At 40.8% G+C, this 19,095-nt stretch overlaps 1 protein-coding gene across 1 annotated transcript in view; it reads left to right on the forward strand.

Annotated features, from left to right (window-relative positions):
* Positions 1 to 19,095, forward strand: part of nhsl2 (NHS-like 2) — a 214,988-nt gene that overhangs the window by 146,202 nt on the left and 49,691 nt on the right. The window contains exon 2 of the mRNA XM_061710043.1: positions 4,336 to 4,572. Within this exon, the coding sequence (XP_061566027.1) occupies positions 4,336 to 4,572 (237 nt within the window). The remainder of the gene's footprint in view (positions 1 to 4,335; positions 4,573 to 19,095) is intronic.

A 19,095-nucleotide genomic window follows, 5' to 3' on the forward strand; every position in this document is an offset into this window, starting at 1 on the left:
GTCTCGAGGGTGTGATGGCAGCCAAGGTAGCTGGGACTCCTTCTCCCAGTAGATCTCCCATTTACTATCATTTTTGCCACATTTATGGAAACTCCTGAGGCTTGTGTTACTCCAGCTCGTTACCTTAGTCTCACAAGCACACACCCCCACACACACCCACACAAGATCATATATTTAACTTTTTAAAATCCCACATGTTCACGGATTAACTCTTTGAGTTAACACGAAGCTACGACTACAGAAGTGCAGGAGCTACTTGATGCAGATCCACATATCCACATATATTTAGTTTGAGACCACCAGCTTGGAAACATGTAAATATCAAACCTCTACATGTTTGTCACAAATAACTCTGAATATTCTAAATATCCATCAAACACAGCATAAATGGATACTCTGGGTTTAGCGCTCTTTGAGTGGCAGGAAGATCATGGTCCAGTTGGCGTTTCGCAAGCGCGAGGTTTAATTCTTAATAGACCGTGTAATTAAAAGGATCCGGTGTTACATCAGCATATTTACGTTGCTTAAAAATGATGTGCTCAGCATCATAAAGAAAAGCTTGTTAACACTGCTGCATTAATGATTTCATTCCCTGCTTTCCACGTTGCACATTTTCTGTTTAATAACTACAACTATTACAAATGCTTGACTGTTTCTTGGTGGTTATTTCACAGATTAGAAAAGAAACTTCGTTTTTTGATAAGAAACAGCAAAAAAAAGACCCACAAATACAGTTTATGCAGTTTGTAAGCAAGTTCCAAAAAAGAAAAACATTAAAGGTAAAACCTATGTAATAGCTTCCATACATGATCTCTTGTGTTCTCCTCTGTGTGGATGATGCTAACTGACTCGCTTCTGTATCATAAACCAAAGCTCTCTCTTGTGGGAGCTGATTGTGTGAAAAGCACTTTGAAAGATGAAGCGGCAAGCTGGGAGGGTAACATTGCCATTCCATATGGCGTGGCAGGTTTTGTGAGACGGGACGTCTGCTTAGGAGCAAAAAAACCTACTAAACGTGACAGTCCCATTGGATCCACTGTGGAATATATTTATACATCTCTGAAGGGAGCCAAGTGTTCCTTTAAACTTTAAACGATTTTGAACTGCGCTTTAATCAAGAAATAGTTTTTTTAGTGCCTTTGGGAAGTCTCTCTACATTCATGTTGAAGTGGATATGGTCGTGCTTTAAATGTTAACTAGGTTATTTGCACAGTGAGAAGAGTCTGGCATTAATGAATGCAGGATTGTCTTCGGCAGAACTCAAGATTCAGGGTAGTTTCCATAGCATTTCATACATCTCTAAACAAGATATTTATTAAATGTCAACCTGAATTTTTGGTCCTACTTTTCTGACAGTAATGTCCCATGTGTATATTGCATAAAGCTGTAATTTGTTTCTTCCAGTCAAGTTTCAAGTGTCACTCTACAGTTTCTTCTTCTTCTTGGCCAAATATGGTCACATCTGGCTCTGATATGGAGACGGCCAAATGCCAAGCTTGAGGCGCAGATATAGCACATCACAAGTTTAAGAGCACTGTCAGATCAGACATCCGGCAGTTATGTGAAGTCTGTGCTGTTCACACATCCATCCATCCGCTTAACCGAGGTCGGGTCGTGAGGTCAGGAGCCTAAGCAGGGTAGCCCGAACCTCCCTCTCCCCGGCCACTTCGTCCAGCTCATCTGGGAGGATCTCAAGGAGTTCCCAGATCAGCCGAGAGACATGGACTGCGTTTACATGCACTCAATAACCCTTTTAAAACCCGAATATTGGCAATAACCCGAATTTGCACGGCCATGTAAACACCAATAACCCCTTTGAATAACCCGAATTTGCTCATATTCGGGTTTTTAAAAACCTGAATATTACCCTTGGGTTACTCCTTTTAAAACCCAAATATTCGGTCATGTAAACGCCAAACGGGATATCCCGATCAAACGGAACATGAATTTGTTTTCTACGCATGCTCTGTTCGCAAGGAATCCTGGTCTTTTGAGTCCAGGAAGTTCTTGTAAACACGGTGAAACGCAAGACCACGCCACACTTTTGGAGTGAGTAGGGCACTAATCATTTTATAAATGTAATGAAGGATATGAACATTTTGGCATTTGTAGACGGTAGAAAGTACAGGGATAGCGAGATTTACAAGAAGGTGAGCGAAAAGTTGCGCGAAGCAGCATTTGTTTTGAATTTGGATACAGGAAGAAGAAGCGGAAATGACGGGAATTGCGTCATCACGTTCTCCGCGCGTCGCTGTTTTGATCGGGATATCCCGAATTATTAATTACCATGTAAACAGGGATAATCCTGTTTGCTCACGCATGTAAACGGAAAATTCTGAATGTTTCAGTAACCGGAATATTAACAATAACCCGAATTTTGATTGCATGTAAACGTAGTCATGGTCCCTCCAATGTGTCCTGGGTTTTCCCTGGGGTCTCCTCCCAGTGGGTCCTGCCACCTGACCAGGGAGGCGTCCAGGAGGTTTAAGGGCCTCACACACCCTTAAAAAGACAAACGATATAGTGTGTATACTTTGAAGATGTTGCTAATGGAAGATCATTGATTATTAGTCAGCATGTGGGACCACTTTCTTCATAGAAGAAATGTTGGAGGTTTCTCTTGAGTCATTTTGGTTTTCCCAGGAGGAAAGCCACCATTCAAGTCAGTTCTCAATCTTTCAGCAAATTTTTCTACAAAAAAACAACAACACTAGAGAGCTCTCTTATAGAGAAAAACCATTACTTCTAATTATTGTTGCTAAGGGCGGTTCAACGAGCTATTGAACAACTGGATGTTCTTATTTTGCTTCTGTGTTTTGCCATCCATTTTATACACCAAATCGCCTGCGTTACACGGATCCCATTCGTTTTTCTATGCAAAGTGAGGAGGCGTGTTGAGCTTTGTCCAGTCTTATGCAAATGGAGGCGTCCAGCATGAGGGGGGCAGCCAACGGAAGTACGCATCATTCTCTACATCATTGCATTTGATAGGAGGTTTCTGCTTTTGTCCGGTGCATTCGGGTATCAGAGCAGAGTGTGGGGAAACAGCGAGCAGAGGAACAGGCTCGTGTAAGGTGGCAGAGGTAGAGAGCTGAGGTACTTTGATTTGCTGAGGTTATCTGGTGAAAGTCAGTCATATTTATGCACTACAACGAAGTAGAAACGTTTAAATAAACCCCAGACGAGGCTGTAAGTTGAAATGTTGACGTTCACACCTCGGGTGAATATCTTGACTGTTATTTCTTCATCCAAGATTTCATTTAGCAAACTTTAAAACCTTGGAAATGAAAAGTTGTGAAGTATTGTATAAAAAGATTTTCTTTCTTTACTTAAATGGTGCAAAGTTCACTCTTTCTGCCTTCGTTCTCAAGTTCTGCTCATGAGTGTCATCCCTCTTTCCCTCCTCTTCTGCTCCTAATTCCACAATCCCCTTTTGTCTCTTTTTCTCTCTCTCTCATACCTTCATGGGCTAATCCATCCTTACACCCCTCCCTCCTCCATCCGTCTCCTCCCTTCACTTTCCCTCTATGTCGTTCCCAATCCTTTCCCTGGCTAATTAAGAGCTCCTCTCTGGTTTCCCTCCAAGCCTTTCCATACCTCTTTTTCTTGTCTTCTCCCTAAACGCTCATTTTTAACTCCTTCCTTCCTTCCTTCCTTCCTTCCTTCCTTCCTTCCTTCCTTCCTTCCTTCCTTCCTTCCTTCCTTCCTTCCTTCCTTCCTTCCTTCCTTCCTTCCTTCCTTCCTTCCTTCCTTCCTTCCTTCCTTCCTTCCTTCCTTCCTTCCTTCCTTCCTTCCTTCCTTCCTTCCTCTGTCCTTCTTCTCCCTGACAACACAGTTATGTAATCAAGGTCTCTGGGTATTAGTTATGCAAATTCATTTATTTTTATTTACATGTTTTTTTTTCTCTCTTTCTCCACCCTTCACCCCACCCTTTCTCCCGCTCCGTTCCTTTTCTTTATGGACATATCTTCTCTTTCTCCCATAAAATCTTTCCTTTCCTTTCATTTGCCCTCTTCCCCTGTCCTCCCCTTTTCTTCGTTTCCTCTTTCTCTGATTTTCTATATTTTCCTTCACACCTCCTCTCTTCCTTTTTTCCGTCCAACTCATTTACATTTCTTCTGTACATCCTCTATTTTGCTCTCGCTTCCCCTCTTCCTCTTTTTATCCCTTCTTTTATTTTTTCTCCCTCCTTTCCTCTCCACTTCACTTCCAATAATCTTATCCCCTTCCTTATTTCCCTTCCTCTCTTTCCCTCCATCGTCTCCCTGTCCATCCATCACGGGCGCTCCACATTTATCCCTCCTCCCTCTCTCTTTTTCCTCCCTCTCCCTCCAGCCACCAGCGGTTTAGAGGCAGAGAGCGTGAGGCGCGGTGGCAGCAGCATCCACGGCGATGGCAACCACGGCAGCGGCGGTGGCGGCAGCGGGGGCAGCAGCGGCGGCGGCGGCAGCGCGGCCCATTTCAGGTCTCCATGGCAACAGAGCGTGAACGTGTTTGGCTCTTGGAGCAGGCCGGAGTGTGTCGAGGAGCTGCACCAGCAGGCACAGCTCAACCTCCAGAGCCTGCTGCAAGGTAAGGGTGGACTGAAAAGAGGAGATGATGGGCAGATGGATGGATGGAGGTAGGGCGTAAATGTAGGGAAGTGTGTGTGTGTGTGTGTGCGTGTGTGTGTGTGTGTGTGGGCGTGGAAGCAGGGGTGGGAAACTGTTTACATGCATGTGGATGGAGACTGTGCTCATATGGGTGTGTGACACCTCCTCAAAACATCTGTGCCTGCATGCAGATGTGGCGTGTGTGTGTGTGTGTGTGTGTGTGTGTGAAGAGGTGTGTGTGTGTTGTTTTCACATCTTCATCTTGTGCTTATGTTGCTCTGCAGGGTGTGCGTGCTTGTTTGCTGGCACAGAGAGCAACGCTGATGATGTTTGTTGGATTCACCTTGAAGGGTTGTTATTTAAGGTAACATTGTGTGCAGCGAATTGATTGGCTGAGGAATGTTGGTAAATGTGTTTGTGTGGACGAGAACAGACAGCGAGCAGCCAGTGTACGAAACCCAACCTTGATTTATTTAGCTTTTTAGGGTAAAACGCAGTCATTTCATCCTGATCTCTTGTTTACGGAAGACGCTGCTCCGTCTGTAGTGTTCAACCTGTGCGTATGCAAATTGCACTCAAGGGATCGGGGCTTACCATTTGTTCTCAGGTGCCGTTTCTCTTCCTTCTCCTTCCTGCCAGGCGCTTGTCTTACTCGTTTTCTCTCGCTCGGAGAAACACACGCTGCCTTTGCTTGTTCTTGTCCCTTCCTTTGAAACGATCACAGATGGTTGTTTGCTGAAGAATGAAAAGTAAATGCAGCATGTAAACCTTAAACATCTGACAGGAGCGATGAATGAATGAATGAATGAATGAAGGAGTCTCTCGACTGCTTGCGTGGCGTGATTCTTGTGTTTACGTGTAAAGATTTGGGAGATTATTTGTTAAAAATCTCTTAGTGGTTGACTGATTCTTTGCATCTAAGCTGTATACTGTAAAAAGCCTAAACTGCTTGTTACCCCTCAACCGTACTTTGATGTCCCGTCCTGTCGTTGACATTTACAGTTGTGTAACAGGCTTTTTATCCTGCATGTCCATAGCTTCAGTTTGTGTAGAGTAGTGATTCTTTGCTGTGTTACTTTGGGGTCTTTTTCTTTGTACTGAAGTCACAAACTGACAGCGTTCAAGTTATCCCTAGAGATCCCGCTAAATGGAAAATCACGACAGTTTTAACCCCTCAGTTTGTTTGCTCCAGGCTGAAATCCTGACATGAGTTTGTAAACTTGTCGTGCTCTCGCTCGCTGTGGTTTGGTCTCTCGTCGGAGGACGTCCAAGTACAGTAATATGTGAATGCATCAGTTCAAGCTGCACGAGAAAGCTTCTGTTGATTATTGATCGGACGTGTGATGTGTGATGGGAACAACAACAACAACGGAAAAGGAAAAGAAAGTATCTAAATATAGAAATAAGATTTGAAGAGCCCACTAGTGTACGGCGAAACTGTGATACACTCATTAACCAAAGAGATTTCATGGGATCACGGAGTCATGCGATTCCAGGCCTTTGGTTAATTATGCGTTTTTACCCGGAGCTCCCCACCAGAGGTTCACCTCACCTCTGAGCGTCTCCATCAGGTAGTTTCGTTCACACCGGCCCACGTTTGCTGTAAATGAACTAAGCGCGCTCTCGGGGTATCCAAATTGTTCTGTGATATCCCGATTCCCCCCCCTGGCCTGCACGCACGTACTCACTTACACAATTACACAGTCACTCGAAGCCGTGGCAGTCTCGGAGCATCAGAGCAGTGGAGAACATCCCATTGTTGCTCGGCTTTCCGGGGCGATGCAACTATGTTGGTAAATCGTCACGAGGAGCTGTCACATCTGTGGGTACGTGCCCTTCTCCACGCACGTGCAACCGTGCACACCTCTCCGAGCAAAGAATACAGCACAAGACTTCAGGGGTGAGTCATGAATGCACCCTAAAGCCTATATGCGTGAAAGCACCCTTAGTTTTAACCAAACCAAACGGCTGATCTGAACAATCACAAACACGTCTGTTTTCAACGCTTTTAAAAGGTGAATATGGTTCAATTCTAGTAGGGCTGGGCGATATATTGAGATTTTAATATATATCGATATATATATTTTCAAACACGATATGGTACGAGACAATATCGTTTATATCGATTTCAATTTTTTTTTTTTTTTTTTTTTTTTTTACATTTTTTTTTTAAATAATTTTGATATAGCTTATTTTCTGACAAATTGACTTGAATGTTTTATTTGAGATTTGCACAGATTTTTTGTTATTTGCACAACTGTCAACCTCAGTGGAAAAGTCTGCCTGTTACTGTCTACATTGTATTAATTGCACAGTGTATTTTAATTTAATTGTTTTGCAGGAAAGGGATATTTGTTTTATTTTATTCAAGAAGCATTTTTATTCTATATATGCAGGCAGTTTATTTTTATTTCATTTGTTTTATACATTTTGATATTGTGCAGACCTCTGTTAATAAAGATACCTGTGTGACATTTGGCACGAGGCTTTGTATTAAAACTGACAGTTTTTTTAAGGGTTTGCCTCAAAAAAAATGAAGCTAACAGAGATGCTATGCTATAATGCTTTGGGGGAAACCCCAATTAAGGCACAGAAAAAATATTGAGATATATATCAAGTATCGCCATTTAGCTAGAAAATATTGAGATATGACTTTTGGTCCATATCGCCCAGCCCTAAATTCTACCTAACAACCCAAACTCACAGGAGGGCACGTGCTATTGATGATGTAGCACCAGCTGTTGGCAGGACACGGACCAAGGTCACGACAGAAAGGAGTCAGTAAAACCCCGTAGAAGAAACCGCCTGCACATTTCTCTTCATAAAGTCGTCTACTCCAGTTCTGTGATGGTGAGTGTAACCAATCTAGTTTTGTACAAAATAAAGTCTTTTCAGGCTGTCCTTTTCAGCGAATTCAATAGAGCCAAGACTGGCCTGCGAAATCTTAAATCCAGAGATCTATTCGCTTGACAACAGCAGCTTAGTTTGTTAGAGAAATGTTCAACCCACAGCTGGATCGTATAACCAGCTAGTTAAAGCAATAAAAATCTAATGGGAGGGATGGGATCACATTTAGACTGAATTTAGTATGCCATTAGTCCCTGATTCTCGCAACAGAACGATATGTTCCTCGCAGTAATTATGGGGAGAAAAAACATAGATTTAACATTTTACGGGTTGATTTTTAATTGCATGTGTAAAATTACTGAAATTATTCATAAAGGCCAAATAGTGGACCTAAAACACCAGGACTCTGCATCTTAACTGCAAATCTTGGTTGCAGGATGGTTGCAGGATGTGGATTCCTCTGAAATCAAACTTCCACACCCGCTTTTTACGGTACCATGTTGCCTATTACAGCGAACACATTTACAGCTTAACGATGCTGCTTTTATTCTGCACATGTGAATTATGGTTGTAATTATGAAAGATATTCACTTTATAACTGCATCAGAAAGTATGAGGTATTCACTTTATGCATGTAAATTCATTTTTTATCGTCTGTACTTTTTTTATTTTATTTTAGAAACTCACACTGAGACACTCAAAGAAATATGAGCAAGTGAGATTCTGTTTGTAAAACCTGTGCTTGAACATCGTAAACATAAAAAATGTACCGCGTGAAAAATGCTGGTAAACAATTTATTTGATTACCAGTGACATTAAAAGTTACACTAATCAAAGACCGACTTTGGAAAGAGTTGTAAAGGACTTGTTTTTAGCAGAATTATGGGCCTTATGTGGCGTTATGTCACAAAAGCTAACTTATGTTTGCTCATGCATGATTTAAGTGCACGTAACATATTCCATGAGTAAAAATATTTCTAAATATGGGATTAAATCCATGTTGAAGATTTTTTCTCCTTCTGTTGATTGGATAAAGCTTTAGTCCACACTGTCGGAGCATCTGTATCAAATCGTAGGCTAGCGCGTCGTTTCACTGTAAGTAGTTGCAGTGATATTTTTGCCGGTGGTTGGCACAGTTTCAGTCTCAGTGAAATATCTGTGACACTCTTGGATCCATCCTCTTCTTCTATTTAGAGATATGTCCTACAGCTTTGAACGAACCAGATCAGAGGTTCAGAAAAATGCAGCAGAAGGTGAAACTGGTAGATAAACACGATTCAGGTGTACAGTTCTCCGTATCTGAGTGGCTCACACACATTTTCAGACAATTTATGACTTATTTCCTGTGGCATTTACAGATAAAGAGACAAGGTTGTGGTCTGTTGGAAGTTTCAAACTGATAGTATTGATGGCTGAATAAGTTTTCTTTTGTAAAATGAAAATTTGTCATAATGTTCCAAGAATAATCATTCCTGGCACCTAAAAAAGAATCTAGTTTTATGTTTGCACTTGAAACAAAGTTACTTGCAGCTTGCTGATGCTCATGAAGATCATTCAAATGAGGTCCGGTAGCAGGGCCCAATCAGAGGACAAGAAACATGAGCTGCTGTCACTGCTCCTGCCTCGGGGGAAGCTTGCAAATACTGGTCCGTGCGCTCGTATCACATGCAAATGCCAGGTTGTCACATGTGAGGCTTCTGAGACCAATTAAAGACTTGCGTCTCTGTCCAGGTTGACAATGAAGAAAAGACTCCGTAGGGTTGGAACTATGACGCTCTTCTCTGCTATCATGTTTTTAAAATTCATAAATCATCTTTAAATAAAGGTAGACCTGTTATAGTTTCAGCACATCATTTGTAGATGGCGAGTAGGTGGACAGCGAATCTGTTGTCTGGGTTACATGCCGCCTTCTGCTTATATCAGACTGATGTTTAGTCTGAAAACTCTGTAAAAGCAGGAGCAACTCAATTAATGAGCCTCCGTCTCCCCTTTAAAGCGTCATCCTTTTATTTTTAGAATATAATGATGATTGCCTTGCAAGTGCTCAGTAATATTTAATTCTGTGTGTGATTCATTTCTGAGCTCGAAAAGACAACGAATATTTGACTTTTTTGCTGGGTCGGCCCCTTTTTTTTTTTTTTTTACCTCCCAGCTTTCTTGTGTGTATCCTTAATTGTGTGTATGTGTGTGTGAGTTAAGCCAAATACTGACGGACTGGTGTCTTGTGTATGAGGAAAAAGTGCGTGTGTGTGGCCGTCATCTGTGCTTCCTTAAGTCACCGTGTTTCCGAGTGACTTACTGTTGCGTCTTTGTGTAGGTTTACAGTTTCTGTACCACCGTCCGCTGCTTTGTGTCGTGCGTGTCCGTCTGTTTGGGTGTGTTATATAACAGTGAAGCAAGCAGCTGTACTCTCTCTCCCTCCCTCTCCCTCCCTGTCTCTCTCTCTCTCTGGCCATTCTCATCATCAGTCTCCCACTGGCCTCAGCTCGGTTAAAATATTCATACTCTTACCGGCTCCTCAACACTCTGCCCTCCATATTTATGAAGCTGGCTGTCATCCTCCGGCGTTACGGATCTGCAGAGATTCGGCTCCCCGCGGCAGGAAGATTTATGAGAGATTTATTTTACTGTTGCTGCTAAGTGTGCAACAGTGATCCTGCTCATCATCAACACCCAGCCGCACAAAGATTCACATGCTGTGTTTTTTTCAGGATGTTTTGTGTCTCCGTTTCCTCCTCGTGGGAACTGTCATGATGGCAAATGCACTTTAATGAGTACATTTGATTGTGTATGCAGGCCTGTTATAAGAAGTCTTTGTTTTAATTAAGTATGCACTCTCACATTTCTAATTAAGACCTAAAAATACCTTCTAAACGAAATACTGCAATATTCTGTTGCCTTCAAATAAGGGTAATAACTTTCTCGGTTAGAATGTTCATGAAAAGTTTTCCCATAATAACCGAACAGAGAATAAAAGTAATACAACCCGGAATATGCAAGTGCAGACGTATTATGTTTAAAAAGATTTAAAAAAAAAAAGCATGGTCTGATTTATTTTTGAAAAAGTGACACTGGTTCCTACGGAAACGTATTGCATTCACCTGTTTTTTGGGGTATTTTTTTCTGTGTTTTGTGGTATTTTATTTTTTTGGGCTGTTTTTCTGGACTTTTTTTTCCCTCCCTGCTTTTAGGTATACCGTAATTTTTTTCTGTTTTTCCAGGTAAATTTTTCCGCGCCTACGAAGGCGATTCCGTCTCCTCAGCTGCACACCGTGCAGATCCAATATTTTCAGCAGTCTCCTGTTAGTCTCTTGGGCCACCACAAAGCCAGCCTGAATGTATTTCATATGCATCATCTTGTATCCATGGAGCCATATCTGTCCAACTGGAGAAACATTGCTATGTACAGGACATCTGAATGGGCTCTCCATCTGAACAACTGCATAGTCCTCAGGCGTAAAGTCGACAAACTAACGGTGATACCATCTATATGGCTTAAAGACAGGACTCTCTCCCAGTGTCTTAAACCCAGATCAAAGTAAAACTTGATTAAACTAAACAAGTCGGTCATGTTTGCTTCCATTAAATCAAACTCTCAAGAAAGGAACGAATGTGATTGTTTCAGATGCTTTCTACACCGAAAAACAGGGTGCAAAAATAATACCACAAAAAACTGGATTAGAAATTATAGAGAAACAGAGCTTTTTTATTTTTTTCCAAGTGAATGCAATACGCTTCGGTAGGTTCCAACTTAAGCTCTTTTGAAAGTTACCTTCAGCAGAGGGGCAACACAGTTACTTAAAGCGGAAATTTCACCCTTTGCTTTGATCTTAGTCCGACTCCTGTGTCTGGAGTTGTTCTCGTCCTGCTCGAGTGGATTTTCTCCAGGTACTCCAGAGTAGTGCCTGGAGTACTAATTCATGGTTCAAACCTGAGCATAGTAGTGTGCACCGTCGTGTCTGCACGATGCTCTACATAGAGCAGTGGACTGAGATACACACGTCCCTTTAGTTTTCATTCTTCCGCCACGTTAATAGATGCCACTTTGCTTATGTCTTATACCTTCTTCGTTGTGTTCAGGAGGACAGGAGGCTGTTTTCTTGTGAAGTACAACCTGGACTGTTCTTTAGTCTATCACGAGCTCAACGCAGAGATAAATCTAACAAACAACAATGCACATGCACCCTCACGTGGACAGATAAACCAGACATCTGTGTTGCTTTTAACTACGTTGTTAAAAGTTGAGGCGCACCGATTAGTATTCAGATTTTCAGATCTTCTCAAAGGTCTGACCTACCAATCCCAAGATTCATATTTTCTTCCTTAGAATTATAATCAGCTGCATAAATCAACTTAATCAGCAATGAAAGATGGTATAGGCCCCCGGTTGTGCCTTCTGCAAGCATAATTTTTACCGGTAACTTTTAAGCCTTTTCCAGTAGGGTGATGCTTATTTTGAATTGTTGTTTGCTTTTCCTCCAGTTTGACCCTACAGGTTGTCCCAATTGTTTCTTAAAATGTCCACTGCGTTCTTCTCAGTGAGTGCATTATCATGATGTGCTCAGCAAAGGGAGCAATAAAAATTGATTTATCAGTCTAAGTTCCTGTGCTTATGCATTTGTGCACAAGCGACCAGCGATCGGATGAAAATGAGCCACATTCAATCATAATCCAGTCAGTCAGTTCAACTCTAATTAAGACCACTAGTGCACTTTGATTCAAAGTCTCACAGTCTAATAGGTAATTTTGTCTACATGGTTGAAATATAGCAGATCAATTTAGGAATAAATATAGTGATGGGTTGCATATTTGTAGGCGTTTGTTTTGTTTACAAGCTGTGACAATGCATGTCTTTACAACTAATCATGTATGTGGTAGCAAAGTAGTGAGAAGTCGTTTATGCTTGTGAAGTCAACGGATAATGAAAAAAGGTTTTGTAAAGAGGTCCCCATCCTGTGGTCTGTTGCACGCTTTTCTCCTCCTATTAATCAAAGCTTCTTCTTCCCCTGCACATTGTGCTCCCTGTCCAGTCATACAGCCGGTACATTGTCCTATTGTCCTCCTCTTGTCTGTGTTTCATTAATCAACAGTGAGATATTCATGCGATATGCTCATATAAACCAAGTATTCTGCATTTAGAGTTTAGCCTATACATCCCCTAAAGCCTCGATAAGCAATTTGCATTTGCTTGTTGTCTAGCTTAACAATAAACCATTATGCAAATCTAAAATGTCTGTCATCATTCTCAAAATCTGCATACAGTATATGATAACTCTCCTCAGTGTAGGTAGCTGTTTTCTGTGAATTCACTCTTTTTATAGGCTCATTTTGCAGTTTTTACAATTCTTATGTGAATTTCATTTGACTTCTTATCTGTGTAATTTGGCCATTTCAGTGTTTTGCGCTGCACTGCAGTTTATATACAGGAAACAAGATCTGCCTATTACTTTTCACAATTTCTTTATTCTGACAACAGACTTTCACTCATATCAAACAAGGTTTAGTAACAATAGCTTATCTATACCGTCCTCCCGAACCTCAAGTCACCAATTCAACATTACTTATAGAGGCCCCAAGCTCTGGTCTGACTTAAACTCTTCACTGAGGTCCACCTCCTCCCAATGCATTTTCAAAAAAAACCTAAAGGAATTTTTACTTTCCACAGGAACCTAATTTACTTTCTCTACTCGACCTTTAATTTTAATTTTATCGACCTTTAATTATATATTCTTTCTCATTGTTCTGCTTTTGTCACATTTTTTGTTCTTTCTTTGTGTTTTTTACTATTAGTTGTTTCAAGTACTTGAATTCCTGTTGCTATTGATCTTTGTCTTTTGTTGTTTAGCTCATGCATGCTGTCTGCTTGTCCTTTGTTTTGTTTTTTTGACAGGGGTGGAACCTTGTACAAGTTCGCTATAGAACTTCGTTCCCTCCTTGCGCAGTGCTTCATGCATCTTTTTGTGCTAAATTAATAAACTCTAAACTCTAAACTCTAAAGAAACCAATGTGGTCTCTATTTCTTGCTGTAGCCCAGAGTTTATCAACTGTTTTGCACCAGAGTGATGAAGTTGTGGCAGCTTGCGTTTTCTCTCCACACAAGATGCTTCTTTTACAGTTTGATTTGACAGCTTCAGATGGGATCTGTTATGTCAGCATGTCTGATGGCTGTTGTTGTACTACACAGCTTTGATTTCATGATTTATTGCAGCATATCCTTTTTGACAGTTCACTGGATGATAAAGTCTCATTATGGCGTCATGCATCGAATAGGAAGCCTTTTCTGCACTGGATTACATATCCTCACAGGTTAATACACATTAGAAATCCATATGGCATGTAAAGGAAAATGAATTTATTCTTGTAATAGAATATTTTCCAGGTGTTATTTTGCTGTTTTGAACCAAGTGAATAGCTTTGATACTTCTTACTGGTGTGATGATATAACCTAATCTGCAGTGCGGCTGTTAAAGGTCACAGGTTTATCAAACAGCATAAATAACTGGCTACAGAACTGCTCTGGCGGCACTCGTGCTGTAAACGCTAACAGACAGCTGATGTAATACACCTGAAAATGGTAATTAATCGAATTAATTAAAGATCTTGTTGAAAGCTGTTGGATGATTGCTTCCTGTGTGCTTAAATTAGGAGGTATGCGTCTAAATTTAGTGGGGGAAAAAAAAACAAAAGGGTTTTTTTATGATGTGACTAATATTTCCTGATTTGTTCAGGTTGTTGCCATAGCAGTTAAATGGTATTTTGTTCCTTCTTCACTGATCAGAAGGTGGACAGAACGGCTGGGCAGGAGTTTGTAAGATCAGAGGAGAGTGTCTGAACATATGAAGGATGATTTCTTTTATTATTATTTGTGTTTTCACAGTTCATCCTCTGAAGTGGCATGTTAAAAGACTGAATCACAATGCGTAAATGGTGTAAATGGTCTCAGTGTTTGACATGCTAAATTCACATCACGGTACGGTAGTTTGTTGAACCACCTTTAGCAGCCATAATTTGAAGTAGCAATTTTCTATACGATGTCTGGACGTTGACTGGGCCATTATTACATCTTGGTTATTTTGTTGTCAGTGATTCTTTTTCAGCCATTAGCTGATGTGTTTGGGATGTTTGTGTTGTCCCCTGATCAATGTTGTCCACGTGCACAGATTGCCTCATGTTTGACTGTTTATGGTCAGCTAAGAGTTGCCATAGAGCAAAAAGTAATCGTTACCGCTCCATCAAAGTGCTGACCAGAAACAATGAGGGGTTCTTTAATAATATGCTTTTGTTTGAATTTTGAGAAACATGCTACATAGTAAACTGTGGCCACACTTGTCTGTCCAAACAACAGCTATACAGCTACAGCACGGGTCGGCAACCCGCGGCTCTAGAGCCGCATGCGGCTCTTTAGCCGCATGCGGCTCTTTAGCGCCGCCCTAGTGGCTCCCTTGAGCTTTTTCAAAAATGTTTGACCTTTTTTTTTCCTTTTTTTCTTATTTTTTTTCTCTTTTTTTCCTTCTTTTTTTCTTCCTTTTTCCTTTTTTAATCGCGACATTTCAACTTTTTTCTCAAAATTTAGATTTTTATCTCGACATTTCAACTTTTTTCTCGGAGTGCATAATGAAAAAAATAATCTTCCCCCAGTTATAACTAATATACAGTGTAGATACATGCAGCAAGTGTTGCCTTCATTCTAAGGCTTATACAAGACTTTTCATTTTTTGCGGCTCCAGACATATTTGTATTTTGTGTTTTTGGTCTAATATGGCTCTTTCAACATTTTGGGTTGCCGACCCGTGAGCTACAGCTATATATTTTCCAGGAGAACAACAAGCACATCCAGTGTTTTGTTCAGTCTTAGTCTCATGCTTGTTCAGTTTAATGTTGTCAACTTTAATATTTAACATGCTGCCTAACCTGTAGTGCCGAGGTGTCAAACTCCAGTCCTCAAGGGCCGCTGTCATACCTGGTTTAGATGTTTCCCTGCTTCACCACACTCTCTATCATTAGCAGACGTGTGCAGACCTTGATGACAAGCTGATAATGAACCATTAATTTGAATCAGGGAAGAATCTCAAACATGCAGAACAGTGGCTGACAAGAACTGGAGTTTGACACCTGTGCTGTGGAGTCTGACATGCAGGTGAAAGCTTGATAGCTGTCTTAAATGTTTTTAATTTCCAAACGTGGAGTTCATGTTAGTGAAATAGGTTTGGGAGTGTGGTTTAGAGGCACATTACCGGACAAATATGCAAAGAAATCCGACAGTGTTGGGGCGTCTAAAAGTCCACCAATAGACTGTGGAGTTAAAACAGTCTCAATATTCACAAATGCACAGGACGATTAACAAATGCACAGAACAAGATTCACAGGTCCATAGGACAAGATTCAGAAATGTATTTCTGATGCACACACAAATATAACCTAATTTAAAATTGACTTGTGGTCTGTGGACTTCTTTGCATTTGTGTGTGAATTTGTGTGAGACTCCCCTGACTTGCCTCAACCCAGAAATGTCTTTTTTGAAACACACAATGATCTGCAACCAATCAGATATCCTCCTCTCTTCAGCCAATCATAAGAACGCACCCCACGAGTCCAAGTGAAGGAACACAGAACACATGAGTAACAGCCAAAGGCTTGAAGACATTGGAACAAACCAACATTAGTCTGAGTTCGTGCATCTACCAGATGCAAATTGAGCGAGCAGAAAGGCACAACATCGCAAAAGAAAAGCATTATCTCAAAAATGTTTGCTAATGAGTCCTTAAACAATCTGCAATGCTACTAGTACAATTTTGGGGTCCAATGAAGCATTTGAAAAGTTGAATTATTTGGGAAGAATACTCAGTATGGTGCACCACCGTAATGTGAACTGAATAAAAACATTACCCCAGTGGTGAAACGTGGTGGAGAGAGCATCTTAATTTGGGCTTGCTTCACTGCCTCAGGGTCTGGACCACTTGCCATCATTGAGGGTTTGATAGAAATATGTTGATTCAGCAGGACAGAGGATCTTGGGCTCTGAAGGAAATCCACTACAAAATGGTTTCATAAACATAAATGTTAAACTTATACAGACGCTATGTTCGATGACCTCTCGCAAGCAGTTCACACGTACCAGGGTGTGTTTTACACATGACTGCATCATTGACTGCTGGAATATCCAAACTGGTCTGATCAGATATGATCCATGGAGACAACCTTTGACTAAACAAGGAAGGGAGCGAGCAGAAAGTCTCTTTTCATCTAATTGGGGGGGGGGGGGGGGGGGGGGGGCGGGGGGTTGAGACAGTGACACACACTTTGACAAGATGTCAGGAAGCAGCTCCCAACTGTCAACTGTGCTACTGCTGCAGCAGCCAGAGAGCCAGAGATAACAGGGTATGCATGTGTATGTGTGCAACCCCCTGCCAAAAGAAGACAAAAAATAGATCAAATTCATGGAAGATATTCTGATGATTGGTTTTATTTTTTCCCAAAATGAAAAAATCACAGACAAAATAAAAGAAACAGCTGAAAATTTGTTTTCCTTTTTTTTTTGTAAAGACTTATTGCAAACAAATAAAACATTTTGTATTTATCCACTCATCCAACCTGGTCATTCATGCTTTTGGACAGCTTGAGCAATCTGACATGCACAGACGAAACTGGAACATACATTTTTCTTTGTTTTATTTTGTTTTTAAAATCTCAAGAAGAAGAAACAAGTGTGGAGTCTTAGGCCACGTTTACACATATTTACAAAAACGGATATTTCCCCCTCTATGTTTTGAAAAATACCATCATTTACACGAACCCGCATAAATACGCTGTTAAGAGGCGCTATGAGCAGCCAGACCTACAGGAGGCAGTGTAACAAGAAGCATAAAGTCATGCTAGCCAATCGGAATCCTGGAAAAAAAACGTCAACAAATGACACGTGTAACTTCCAGTTACTTCCAAGATGGAACGAGAGTCTTTCTTTGGAGTGACAGAGAAGTGGAGTTACTTTTAAGTGTGACTTTAGAATATAAAACGGGTAAAATACAAGAAAATATTGATGGTGGCCAAAGAAATTGTAAACACAGGTCGCATAATGTGACGTTCTGAAGCCTAAATGTCCATTTCTCTCTGTTTACAAGCAAACGTGAAGACGGGGTTTTTGCAAATCTCCACTTTGGCCAGAGTTTTCAGAACTGATCGTTTTTGGTGACTTTGAACTTCGTTTTCGTGTAAACGAACGGCCAAAACGCATGAAAACACCACAGTTTTCGCTACGCGTAAACGGGGCCTTATCTTCATCTGGACTTCTAACGATGCCTGGAAACTAATTAACTTCTAAAATCTCAACGTGCACATGAATCTGTATTCAGCAGAGAGTGCTTGCTGACCTTAAAGAGCTGCTACACCTGGCTGGTTGACTGGAAACAAGGTTTCAACAAGAGAGCTGAAATAGCCGACAGGCTTAGCGTACTCCTCCAATACCTGTTGGTAAAACATGCTCATCCTTTTCAAATCCATTTAATGCACATTTCTCTTTCCACACACTATACAGTGTATTGTATGCAGCATTTCAGGAAATAGTACACAATTCATGTACAGTATTTGTTTTCCATTGGCTGCTGCCGATTTTGCTGTTGTTCACATACTGCATACTGCAATTTGGCTCTATATCAGTATAGTTTACCGTTTCTAAAACTGCCACCGCCTCTCACATTTGAAGCAAATAGAAACAGAATATGCAGATAAAGATAATAGGAAAAAGTCCAACTGTGAAAACCAAAAACTCAAAGCAGTAGGCCCTGTAAAGACTAAATACACAACAGAAGAAATGAATGATAGTAGGACATAAACATGAATGAATGAATGAATTATTTTATTTTCGTGTCCGGACATTTAAATGACCCATCCCTCATGGGATTACAGACACATTAATTACATCAAAATATAACATTCCGGTGTGTAAACCATCTACTTCCAGCTACAAATAATAATAATGATAATAAGCAGCAACAAATAATAATAATAATTAAAATTAAAATTAAAACAAAATAAAATAAAATATCCCACACTACAAAAATGAACAAAAAAAAAAAAAAAATTAAAAAAAAAAATACAAAAAGAATACACCCACAGAAATACCGAACCACACGCACACAGCCCCCCCATACCCAAGTCCATAATTAGATGAAACATGAGTGTATATGGGACCGAATTGAAGAAAGTAGCTAAATGAAAAGGGAAAAACTAAATGCAAACCATGAGTTACACTTGAAACAAAGTAAACAAGTTTACAACAGAGTAATGAGAAGCAATCGTGGACTGTGGATGATTAGATGACGTTACTATTCAGTGATGAAACACAAATCTGCTCTAGACAAGGCCATGATGATTGGACTTCGGTGTAGGTCTAGTGGACTGTAGGTCACTGATGGGGGAGTGTCACATGGTATCTATCCCAGCCCCAGGGGTACACCCCGGATACATCACCAGTCACACCTGCAAATCCAGACTGATAAACTGATGACGGGTGATGAACAAGACATTGTGTGGGTAGATGGACTCCAGGATGAAGCACTAGCGATAGATGTAGCAATCCAAAGCAACAACACCATACAGAAGAAGGAACATGAATCACTAGAGAAATAGCGAGGGATTGAAGGAAGATATGAAAAGGACA

The sequence above is a fragment of the Cololabis saira genome, chromosome 20, assembly GCF_033807715.1.
Source record: "Cololabis saira isolate AMF1-May2022 chromosome 20, fColSai1.1, whole genome shotgun sequence".
Lineage (NCBI taxonomy): Eukaryota > Metazoa > Chordata > Actinopteri > Beloniformes > Belonidae > Cololabis > Cololabis saira.